At 43.9% G+C, this 12609-nt stretch overlaps 2 protein-coding genes across 2 annotated transcripts; one reads left to right on the top strand and one right to left on the bottom strand.

The window, feature by feature from the left end:
• Window positions 1–2588: 2588 nt before the first annotated feature.
• taf9 (TAF9 RNA polymerase II, TATA box binding protein (TBP)-associated factor) lies at window positions 2589–4635 on the bottom strand. Its single transcript, XM_068744792.1, has 7 exons — window positions 4548–4635; window positions 3877–3958; window positions 3658–3794; window positions 3407–3541; window positions 3252–3333; window positions 2966–3082; window positions 2589–2884 (listed from the first exon to the last, which is right to left on the bottom strand). Exons 1-7 carry the CDS (start codon window positions 4581–4583, stop codon window positions 2727–2729), a joined length of 747 nt encoding a protein of 248 aa, XP_068600893.1. The 5' UTR covers window positions 4584–4635; the 3' UTR covers window positions 2589–2726.
• Window positions 4636–7799: 3164 nt separating this feature from the next.
• Window positions 7800–12206, top strand: cdx1b (caudal type homeobox 1 b). The gene is made up of 3 exons (XM_068744985.1): window positions 7800–8304; window positions 11511–11659; window positions 11976–12206. The coding sequence occupies exons 1-3, from the start codon at window positions 7800–7802 to the stop codon at window positions 12204–12206; spliced, it is 885 nt and encodes a 294-aa protein (XP_068601086.1).
• The last annotated feature ends 403 nt before the right edge of the window (window positions 12207–12609 follow it).

The following is a 12609-nucleotide window of genomic DNA, read 5'->3' as shown; positions in this document are numbered from 1 at the left end:
CGCCGTCACGAATGTTCCGACTGTTCCGTTCCACCAGCATCCTCGCTCACCGCGCCCCGAACCCGTCGGCCGTTTGTTCGTTCCGTTTCCTCCTCAGGACGAGCCGCCTCGGCGTTTTAGCACTTCTCTTTCATCTCAATCGGTTTTCGTGTAGAATGCAGCGCGTCGCTGTGTTTTACGGCTCCTGATGTCGTCATTCTGGCTCTGGAAGTTACCGCGTCCCCGAGGAAAGGCCGAAAAGCCGTTTCCTAAAATAACGGCCGTCTGACGGGAGGAAATGATGCGTTTCTGAACTTCAGGCAAAATGAGCTTCGGCCAAGGAGAACAGTTTGAGGTCAAACGTCAGAAGCGTTGAGAATAAACAAAACTGTTTCCAAATTGGTCTTTGAAATGGATCAAGCCCAGAGAGCAGGCGTTCCGTGGTTTGATTCAGACTGAAACCGGTTCAAGTCGAGCTGTTTCTGAGTCTTTTTGGGATGTGGATCACATGACCTCTAACCTGCTGCTATAGTTGATTGGAGCCGTCACCTCCTATCTGAACGGGGGGGGGTTGTTTGTGTCGCCGTGACCCGGCGGCTGCTCGTCAAAGAGAAATAAGGATTGATTGTTGGGTTTGGATCCGGAACGTCGCCGGGCTTTTCTCTGAGGTCAGAAATGCGTTGGTAGAAAGCCGAGCAACGCCGGGTTCGGGCCTCAAACCCTTCAGACCGGTCAGAGGGAAACACTGCTGTTCTTCGTCTTCATCATCGCCTCTCACCCAAAGACGTGGTGTTCAGGACCAGGCGGCATCCGTAGGATCCCCTGGCGCCGTTTAGTCTCTGGCCAATAGGAGTCCAGCTTCTCAACGGCCGTCCCTGACCGTCGTAGCCAAAAGAATCTTTACCAGCAGCGACACGGTTTGACTTTTGGACAGACTCACTAATAAGGGGGGGGGGGGGGGATTCTAGAGTCGTACTTAACGTCGTCTCCAACTGATCTTTGCTGATACTTGAACGACTCAAGTTTTTGTTTATTTTGTGTAATTAGGTCTTCCTCCAGTCCACATAATTTCAAATGCAATGATTTGTGATCATTATCCTCTGTGCCCCGAGTTCTGCCTGACAGGTGGAAAATCCTCCAGAACAACGAAGCCGGATGTCATGTTGCCAGTCTCTTTAGGTTAAAAAAAAGCGTTGATCGATGAAACAATCGGTCGTATGTGTTCAATTAACTTTATTTGTTCATTGTCAAATGCAATAAAACTGACTTCATAATTCAGACCTTTTTTTTTTTTAGATTAAATTACGATTTAAATATTTGCCAAAAGCCTTTCTTTTAAGACTTGATTTATCAATGTGCAATTATCAAAGTAAAATTTAGCAATCTATTTCCTCGCTGCGGTTCCGGTTTTGGTCGGTTCTTTAATGCCTTCAAGGCCAATGGGGAGGAAGACGTGCTTAAAATAGATCAAAGGACACCAGTGTTTCCCTTCGGATCCACGTGAACTGCACCAACATCCGTTTAAAGCTTGGTTTCAAACTCCTCCATCGCCTTCAGACCATTCATGCATTCATTCATTCATTCATTCCCCCCTCACAAAGCTGCACGGATCAACATTTCACGACGCGCACCGCACTTTCACCAACCCGCCGAGCTGCAGACGTGACTTCAGCTTGAGCGTTGATCCTTTGCCGCATTATCATTTTTCAAAATCGCGTTTCGCGGCTTCGCACAAACCGACAATTGTTTGATTTTCGTGTAAGCGCTGCCAACACCCCCCCCCCCCCCCCCCCCCCAACGCTCTTTGGAGCTGCGACCGTCACCCAGAAGGGAAGGAGCATGTTTTTAATTATAAAACTTATTTTTTGAGCAGTGCTGTGAATCGTACGAGCTGTGATTCTGTCCTTACTTTGTACTTTGTCGTGCATTTGTGGGGTAACTTTGCTAAGTGTGAAAATATTTTTGACAAGTGCCACGCCCCGTGATTCCTGGTGGACGAACACCAGAAAAGCTCGACTTATGATTATGCTTCTGATTATTATGGTGACTATTACTTCTACTGTATCTTCATTGCGACCATGATTATTCTCATAATCATTTTAAGAGTCTATTATTTTGCCATGTATTTGTTATTTTGAGATTTTTATTTGTTTTCTTTTTATTAAAGGCAAAATGAACTAACAGATCCTGCTGCTTGTTGGACTTTGTTCTGCGTGAAGGTCTGAAACAATTTCTTTATTCAAATCTGATTTTAGAAAATGTATTATTCATTGATGTTTGTTTTTTACTCAAACTCCCTCTCTGTTACTGAATACGGTTTAGAATCTATCGTTTAAATATTCGTCAAGACTTTTGAAATAATTTCAATTTGAGTGAAACGGCAGGCGATCGTCTCACCTGCAAGAAAATGGATAATTTAATTTAGAAAAACATTCAAAGCCGGTAAATCACAGCTCAGGATGAGAGAACTTGTTGCACCAGTGGTGACTCCTCCCACAAATGATGTCCTTTTGATCTCGACGGCTACATTTCAGGTTGTTTGAAGGAGCAACGAACTGAGCTGACTTTTGATGCAGTTTATTGTGAATTAGAGAAACATCACAGCTGGTTTTTTCTGCTCCAGTTCTAACATGAAATACGAGACCTCCCAGTAAGCTGCTGGTACTGGTCGTCAGCCGGCGTGACCAGGCCAAAAAAAGAGTTCTGAATGATTCAGTTTCCTTAGAACGAAAAAGCGCAAAGCGCCGTCATAAAGCGTCGTAGTCTTCGTCGTCTTCGTGCTTCCTCTTCAGCGACTCCCCGGCGGAGTTCTGCGACACCATGTTGGTGGTGATGAGGATGTTCTTGGAGCCAATCAGAGAAGGGTTGATGAGGACGTTGGACACGGCGGGCGTGGACGGCGTGACTGTTGGGACGAGGAGAAGAAGAGCGAGGGTTACCCTTCATCATTTGAACACTGATATCAGACCCAATGACTGATTCTTACTGGTTTTAGCCACGGCGGCTGCCTGAGGCGGCGGCGGGATCTGAACCGTGAACCTCTGACCCGTCAAAGACACCGGAGTCCCAACTTTCGTGGTGACGGACTGGACTAACGGCGTCCCTGGACAGAACCAATCATAGCCAGGATCAGTCGACCAATCAGGACTCTGGTCGCACCTGAACTGTCTCGGTTTTATTTGGGCTTGAGGGGTTAGTGTTGAAATGTGACGTTTCCAAGGACGTGTTACGTGTAAAGGAAGCGCTTCTACGTCACACGACCTCAAACTAACCCAAGGTCGGCGTGCTCGGCCTGCTGGAGACGGCGCCGACGCTGAGGCGAGGCACCGAAATCCTACTGGAAGACGACATCACCTGGGAGGAGGAGAAGGGTTGCTCCCGTCACGCGATCGCTACGACCTTGAAGGTGAACGTCGAGGACTCTTACCTTCCTCTGCACCGACTTGAGCTTGTAGTTGGGCGCCGTCAGACAGTAGCGGTCCGGGGGGAGTCGGGGGCCGGTGTAGGGCTTGATCAGGGGGAGGGGAGTCTGGTTCTTCTGCCTCGCAACCTCCAGGAGGAACTGACAGAAACATCCAGAATTGCCTCAGTGAGCGGTTTTTATCGGTTTTCACAAGGTGCTCCAGAAAAACAGAGCAAAAGAGAAGAGATGAGCTCGTCTCTAGGGCGGAGCCTCACGTCGCGAGGCGGCGGCGACGTGAACGACTGGTCCATGCGGCACTGGATGGCGAGTTTGATGTCGTCAGCGTCAACGGTGGACTTCTTGGCGTGCGTGGCGTAGATTTTGGCGTCCTCGATGATGGTGGTCACATATCCTGTGAACAGAGGGAACCCTCAGAGACGCTGAAAACCAACGGGCCGAGTCCGGTCCCCCCCAAAAATCACTCGTTCACTCACTGTATGTGAACTCCAGCATCTGGTTGATGACCCTGGGTTCATACTCGGTGATCCCCATGTCCTTCAGGATCTGGATCATCACCTGATACAGGAACAGATTAGTAACAACCAAACCAAATGTGGAAACGATTAGAGACAGAACGTGTGAGTTTTAGCCTGAAACATTCATGATCGCTAACCAGTTACGACTTAGCTAGTTTATGAACAAATACAGGTACAGCTCGCTTTAACGAGCTCTAATGAGCTTTAATGAGCTGTAATGAGCCTTAATGAGCTCTAATGAGCCTTAATGAGCTTTAATGAGCTGTACTAGCAGCTTCTAGCTTTCCTGGAAACCTTTTACGGTGAAACTGGGCGGAAGGTCGAGGCGCCCAGAATAATTAATCAGATGTTGTAGTCTGGCATTCATTTCCCGAACAGAATCCAGAATCACTGAGCGGAGTAGCAAACAGCTAACTCCTGTTTACGCTCACCCATTACCGGCTAAGCTAACTGGCTAGCTGGCGCCGTTAGCCTGAATTGTAATTCAAAGCTAATGTTAGCAGAGAAGCTACCGAACGTTTGCAGCTTTCGAGAAATGAACACAAACGCGTCGCTTATAAATGCATTTATAATTGTGATTTAAAAATCACGGATTATCTCGTTAAAACGCGCGGCTTTAATTGCGTTACCTGAGCATCTTTGGGAATGGTTTTCGGAGCAGACATTTCGTTTACGGAATATCGTTTCTTCTTCTACTATTTCCTGCTCCGCTACTTCTTCTACGGGGAAAACTGCATTTTTACAGCGACGCCTTCTGGTCAGAGTGAGAAATCCTAAAGTTTAAAAACAGACCAGGCAAAAATCACACAATAGTCTCTGTTGATCGCTAGAAAATGAACTCCTCAGAATAAACTCAATGAAAATAACTATTGATATTAATGTTAATATATATTTACCTCTATCTATGTGTTGATTTGTCTGCAGGATTAAAGAAAAAACACAGATTTCCATGAAACCTGGGCAAAGGATGGGTTTAAATAGACTCCGGGTGCAGCTAAAGATAAGATCCGTGATTTTTATTTTATTTTGGGTCTCCACAGCAAGTCAACCTTCCAGATTGCCTGCTTAATTCTGATATAGTTTTACGCCCGAACCCTCAAGGGAGACGCTTCCCGTGCTGCCCTATAGGCTGCATTGTTTGAGTGCAAAACAGTTTTAGCAACAAAAGGCCTGCAGGGGGCGCCACAGCGTAATGCATTACGCTGTGGCGCCCCCTCGTCGTTCTATTTTGATCATCCTCTTCCTCCTCCCTCATTGTCTGCTTTTTTAAAAATATTTATATACTGAAACACTAAAGAATAATGAAAAATAATAATAATAATTTGTTTTGGATTTGGGGGGATTAAATAAAACAGCTATTAATTTTCTTTCACAATATTAATGATTTTAATCACACATTTTTACTCAAAAAGAAGGAATAACAAGCAAAATTCAGATGAGCATTTTCTTTTTAATCTCTAAAATGAATTTCAGGATTTATCACTCAAAAAACTCAGAATAAAAGTTTGTTTCATATTTATATTTCTATTTTTCCAAATTCAGATTTTTATAAAGAAATTGTTTCCTCTTTTTTTTATTCCTCTCCTATAAATATAATCAAAGACCAGAATCTGACACACGTGTTTTATTCACTCCTCTTGGTGGAGGGATGAAGGATCGTTCGTCTTCATCGAGTCTCGCTCTTCTTCCTCAATCAAGCCTGTCTGGGTCATTGAAAGCAGCTGCAGAGCTTTGGACCGGGTCCACCAGGGAGGCTGTCCTGATACCTGATGCATCCTTTACTGAAGACCTGCAGACAGAACTCAGGGCGAAGAAGCCCTTCAGATCCTCTGAGGGTTTTTCAGGCGTTGAACTCATTGAACTTGTTTTATTAGTTTATTCATAATTCCTCAGATAAAGATAAAGTTATCTAAACTTGATCAGCAGCAGATTAAACGACATAAATACACTTAAAGATACGGAACCGTTATTTTTTTATTTTAATAATTCTTTGCTGAAAACATTAAAGATTAAAGATGAAACCCTCAGAGCACGCTGCAGGTTTCCAGATGGATAAAAACCTTTATTTAAAGGCGATGATGGATGAACGGGTTTCAGATAGAAGTGTTGACTCACAGAATCTGCTTCAGGCTGGACATTTAGAATTTACAATATGAATGCGCTTGTTTCTCTCTCTGGCGCACCTTTCAAACATTTGTTGACAAACACATTAATAAACACATGTTTACAAACATTTTTAATTCGTCTGAACATGATTCCTTATTGTGTCCTGTCAACAACAGCAAAACGCACAGAAATGTTGCGCTGTCATGAATGTTTGTGATAACCTGATTGATTATTGATTTAAAATTTATGTGTTCTCAATATTTTAGAAAATCTAATAGAAAAAATGGTTTTACTGTCTATAAAACTAAAACAAAACATGCAACTTAGTTCCAGGTCGTTATTGAAAAAGAAAATTAATTCTTAATTTACTTATACCTGAATAAAGGTGAAATATATATATATATATATATATAAAGTATTTAAAATGAGCTCAGCCTCAAACGCATTAAAATGCAGCATCACACATTAATGTACTGGTATTAGTACTTCTACTGAAGTACCGGAGTACTTCTGACAGAAATTGAAATCGCCGAGTTGGTGACGTCACTACGAACGGTCCGACTGTTGGATGAGACCAAGCTGCTGCTGACCATCAGGTGACCTCAGCCGCCACGGTAGTGTGTGTGTGTGCGTGTGTGTGTGCGTGTGTGTGTGCGTGTGTGTGTGAGTGTGTGTGTGAGTGTGTGTGTGAGTGTGTTTTAAATTGATAATCGTTCAACATCATTTTAGGTGTTAATTAAAATATAGAAAAACAAAATCTCAGCAGAAAACAAGGATTTTTTTTATTTCGTTTTTAAAATACAGTATTAATGTTTTTACTTTTGTTAAAATAAACTACTTTGATCAGGCCATAATTTTAATTGCATTATTTTCTCATCAGTCAGTTTTATAAATAAATAATAATAACACATTTAACATGCATGTATTTTAAAAAACTGGATTTTAATTTTTGACTTTTGAATTTTTCTGACAATTATGTGACAGAATCAGTAAAATGAGTGAAGTCGATTCAAAAAGCCAGACCTGACTCTGATGTTATTAATTCAACAATTTAAACCTATTTTCTGAAGCATAAAATATTCATAAAGCTTGTTGGGCTGGAGAGTTTAGATCTGACTGATAAACTGTTTTTACAGTGAATGAAGGGATGAAGGTTATTTCGTTCCTGTTTAACATTAATAACAACATAAATGATTTTATTATTATGTTCGATTCATGCAGGAACGTTTTGAGGGAATGAATGAATGAATGACCTGCCGTCATTTGTCGGGTTGGCCATGTTCTTTGATGGCGGCCTTTGAAATGCTGAAGTGCCGTCAGTCATGCTAATTGTGGGGTGGGGGTGGGGGGGGGGGCGACTTACGAGGGGTCAAAGGGAGTAACCTGCCGCCCTGCTGCAGAGTCGACTGTCCTATTTGAACTGAGGGTTGAAGCGTTTTGGAAACTTGTTCTAGTGACACCTGTGAGGATGAAGAGGATGGAGAGGAGCTGGGAGGCAGAGAGAGGATGAGTGAGAGAGAGAGGGAGAGTGAGAGCGAGAGAGAGAGAGAGATGGGGGAGGAAGCGAGATAAGAGCAATAAAAGTGGCCATGTGACTGCCGCAGTTTTTAACGGGCAGCTGATGGACAGACCGCACAGAACGACAGAACAGGTGGAGGTGTGTGTGTGTGAGAGAGAGAGAGAGAGCGCACGGTGAAGCTCACTTTACCTGTAGATCAGGTGCGAGAGGCAGGCTGGATCCGCACTATGCTGAGGGTGTCCCCTCACCTGGAAAGATGTACGTCAGCTACCTGCAGCTGGACAAGGACCCCGCCATGTACCCGCACCAGAACCCGGTGTCCCGCCACCCGGGCCTCAGCCTCAGCCCGCAGAACTTTGCGGTCGCGGCCCCCCCGCAGTACTCCGACTTCGGCTACCACCACCACCACCACCACGGCCTCAACAACGAGCTGCACCCGCCTCAGCAGGCCGGGCCGGGCGCGGGTGGCTGGAGCTCGGCGTACCCCCCGCCGCCGCCGCCCCCGCGGGACGACTGGTCGTCCCATCACTACGCCGCGGCGGCGGCGGCGGCCGCGGCCGGCGGCCCCTCCGCAGCGCCCCCCATCCCCGGAGTGGTGGGCCCCGCCCTGGGATTCAGCCCTGCAGAGTTCACCGGGCAGCCCCCCGTGCTGCTGCCCCCGTCCTTGAACTCCTCAGCGGGGCAGCTGTCCCCCGGATCCCCGCAGAGGAGGAACCCGTACGAGTGGATCCGACGCAGCTCGGCGCCGCCCAGTAACCCCAGTAAGACGAGACCAGTTAACGAATGAATCCGGTTAATATGTTCCGGTTACAGATAAAGCGGTGGAAAGAAAATGGAACTACACAGCGCAGCTTTAATATTATTTTTATGAAAGATGGATAAATTCTTATTTTAGATTAATTCTGTCAAATTAATTTCGACTCTTAATATTGTTTGTTTGTTTAAACGTGAACAAGCGAAGAAAGAAAATAAATATTAAATTATATTTATGGACTATTGTTGTTTCAATAATGTAATAATAATAACAATAATAATAATAATCGATTGAATCTTGTAAATATCGTGACATGTATTTGATATTTTCTATTTCAGCCGAACATTTCGTTTTTCCACTTTCACTCTCTCACATATTTCTTTGAATTTATTGCTGAATTTATTTTTCATTTTTCTTATTCTCCCATCATTACATTTTATTTTATTTTTAGTTCAGCCTCTGTAAATAATTTCGTTTATTTCCCATCCCTGTCGCTGCTCCGAATGATCTGCATCTCCAACCGAAAGAAATATAAAGTAAAGTACAGCCGATACTCTCGGGGAAATATTCCCACCGCGTCTTCCTGTCTCGGATCAAACACGTGAAGCCGGATTGAAGCCTTTGTGATGTAAACGCGCCCGCTGGATGTGATTTGGGGGCGGCTCAGGTCGGCTTTTGTCCTCCGAGTTGTCTCCGGGCGGAGTTTACAAGACGGTTCCCACTTTGAAGTGTGAAGTGGGACCCGTCTGATTTTAACGTGGGTCTGTGTCACAAGGTGCAGCAGGGACAGAAGAAGCACCTCAAGTAAAAAAAGAGAAAGAAAAAAAAAGTCCTGCAGACAATTTTAATAAAAGTAAATGTGTTTAAAAGAGCAAATTAAAGTTCTCATCTCTGGCTGATGGAAAGTAGTTTTTAATGCATTTAACTGCAGCAAAACAAGCATAATCACAAACAACTGAAGCATGATTGGGACTTGTTTTATCAAACAAACAACACTTTGAACATAAACACACAGATGACATCATATGACATGCAATTCTAAATGTCAAAAAGTCCAAAGGCCTTGAATTGATTTGACTTTTTTTTTGTTTTGTATTAATGCTCTTCTTTCAGATAAAATGTTAGCCTCTATGCTAACAGCATTAGCATGCACCCTGTCTGATACGGAGCTGATTTAAATAATGAACTGAGAAATTTTAGACAGATTTAAACAGCTGCTTTCAGATTTGAGCCGGCTTAAAAATAAAATAAAATAGTTGATTTAAAAAAATGAGAGGCGAGAAAAAAAAATCACTGGGCAGGAAGCAAATGCTGACAGATAAACACAATCCAGTTTAAATGAGAACCCATGCAGGAGAACAGATGAATTCACAGCTGAAAATCCCCCCAAAAATCTATTTCACCACGATGATCAGACTTCACCTGTTGTCTTCAGTAATCTAATAACATTTTGTGATTTAGGAATTATTTAAGCAATTTGAAAGCAACATTTCAAGATGATTTTACATCTGGTGCAGCATTTTATCTTTTGTTACCTTGAGAATCTGAACTTTGACTCGTTTGTTTGACGCCAAGTCAGAAGACTTTCAGGAAGATCTGGTTGACTTCTTGGAAAATGTCAGTCAAAGAAACTTTCAAGTAACGGGAAGTAAAGCAGGAAGTTTACCAGCTGAAAGGATTCATTCTGTCAATTATTAATATCTTTGTAGATCAGGATTTTCAGTCATTGGTTCATTTTCTTCCGCTGTTCCACTTTGCGGGTCACAGGAGTTGCTGGAGCCTATCCCAGCTCGCTATGGGCGAGAGGCGGGGCTACACCCCGGACACTTGCCTGCACAGCGAAAGACAACACCTTCATACACTATGGACAATTTGGAGTAATCAATTCACCTAAATTGAATCTCTTTGGATAACATTGTTTTGACAAGCTTGTAAGAGTATATGTTATAATTAAGCAATGAAAAAATTAGGTTGCCTTACAAAAAATTTCATTTATTCAGTTACATTTTTCATAACGATGGTAAAATAAATGTGAACGTTTTTCCCATTTGTGACTCATATTAGTGAACATTTTCAGTCACATTCACTCTAAAACACATTTTGAGTTTAATATACTGTTGGAAAGTTGTGCGAAGGTTCTTAGCATCCTAAAGACATCACAGATACATCATACTGAACTGTCACTGAATGCAGTTTTAGTCCATGCATGAGGTAAAAACAGAAAATGTGTTTATTTTGTAATTTCCTATTAACCTTCCACAGGCCGGTCAGAGTCAACCGAAGGGCCGTATGTGGCCCTGGGGCCGTACAATGCCCAGGTCTGATCTACACCATGCTGTCTTTACTGCTGCTATTAACACTCCTGCAGTACAAGTACAACAGTACAGATGTTCAGTATTCACTGTTTTAAAAGATCATTGGATGAAACAGAAGGAGCTTGATCAGCTGTTGTTAGCTTAACTAAGCTTAGCTTTTCCTAGCTCAGAAACCTAAAGTAGAGTGAGCTACAAACTTGAAGTCATCTTTAAGTGTGTATGTTAACTGTGTGTGTGTGTGTGTGTGTGTGTGTGAACACTTCTGCGGTTTACACTCCTTCATCTGCGCCTCCTCTCTCCTCTTTCATCTCTTTATTCGCTGGTGGAGAATCAAACTGTTGGTTTATAAATCCTGAGCGGCGGAGCAGAAACTGGACGGTTCTCACAGATGTTCTCTCCAAATTAAAATGTTTGAGTTTGACCCCCCTCCTACCCCCCCACCCTCCAGTGACGGGCTGGAGGACAGAGTGTGTTTAAAGAAGGGAGACGTCCCTGATTTAACGGGTGTGTGTTCAGTGTTAATATTGAATCGGAGCGTGTTAAAGAGTGCTGAAGGCCTTTTAATTAACCAACCTGTCTGGGTCGAAGCTGAAGCTTTGCTAAGTGATTTAAAGAAAGGTTTTAATCGTCTTGTTTTTTCTGTCTCACTGCATCCAGGCTGGACAAAATCTGTATTCTGGCTTTAACTTGTTGGTTTTGAAATAGTGTGGTGGCTTGCAAGGGAGGCGTTTCACTAAGATGCTTCTGAAATCATTTAAGGAACCAAATAAACGATGAACAGGATCACAGAGTAAACTAACGGATCGCCGAGGCCGTCGGGAATTTTGCTAGAAAGCCAGGAAAAGATTCCTGGAACCTCACAGATCAAGCTTTCAGTTGATATTTCTGTGTCTTACAGATGGAAAAACGAGGACGAAAGATAAATACCGGGTGGTTTACACCGACCACCAGCGGCTGGAGCTGGAGAAAGAGTTCCACTACAGCAAATACATCACCATCAGGAGGAAGGCGGAGCTCGCCACAACACTCAGCCTATCGGAGAGACAGGTACACCAACACGGAGCACCTGGATCAGCCCTGACTGAATGATTTAGAGGTTTAAACCGTTGATGCTGATGTTCATCTAGGTCACAAAAACATGTATTACATGAATATTTGGCATCGTCAGTTGGATGGATCATTATGAACTCTACTGGTATTAGCATGTAGCATTGACAGTGACTTGCAGCTCCTCTAAAAAGCATTAAGTGGGGGGGAGAAGTTAGCTTAAAACAGGCTAAAGTCTGATGCTAAAGTGGTTGTGCTAAAAGAAGTCGACATTCACTGAATCTAGTTGGTCTGAAAACGCCTCCTCTTCCTCCAGGTGAAGATCTGGTTCCAGAACCGCCGGGCCAAAGAGCGCAAAATCAACAAGAAGAAGCTCCAGCAGCCCGCCTCCTCCACGACCACGCCCACCCCTCCCACCAGCATAGGAGCAGGAAGCGTCCTCCACGGTAGCGGCGGGAGCAGCGTTGCCATGGTGACAAGCAGCAGCGGGAGTAATGGGCTGGCATCGCCATCGTCCCTGTCGTTGAGCATCAAGGAGGAGTACTGAGGAGGAGGAGGAGGAGGAGGAGAAGAGGGAGAGGAAGAGAAGTGTTTTACTGGACGCTGATGTCGGGATGTCGACTCGCAATGATCTCATACAAACTAAGAAAACTTTTTACACCCCACCCACCCTCTTGGAGCTAATGCTTGCTAATAGTTTGAGAAAAGTTGAATGGTGAGGTCACCAGCCACATCGTCCCGCCTACCATCAGACCATCAGACCAATCGTTCCTGTGATTAGATGTTCGCTTGCTGGGATGCTGCCAGGAAGCGCTCCTGAGCGCTCGGGATAATCTTTTTTTTCCACCTCCTGAACTTTAATTCAGCTTCTGTCGGATCCACATTGACCCAGACTGTCTTAAAACATGAAAGCAACATGTTTGAAATTCTAACAGGATTTTTCAAAGATA

Source organism: Brachionichthys hirsutus, chromosome 10 (assembly GCF_040956055.1).
Source record: "Brachionichthys hirsutus isolate HB-005 chromosome 10, CSIRO-AGI_Bhir_v1, whole genome shotgun sequence".
NCBI classification, from domain to species: Eukaryota; Metazoa; Chordata; class Actinopteri; order Lophiiformes; family Brachionichthyidae; genus Brachionichthys; species Brachionichthys hirsutus.
This window is presented reverse-complemented; position numbering and strand designations above follow the sequence as displayed.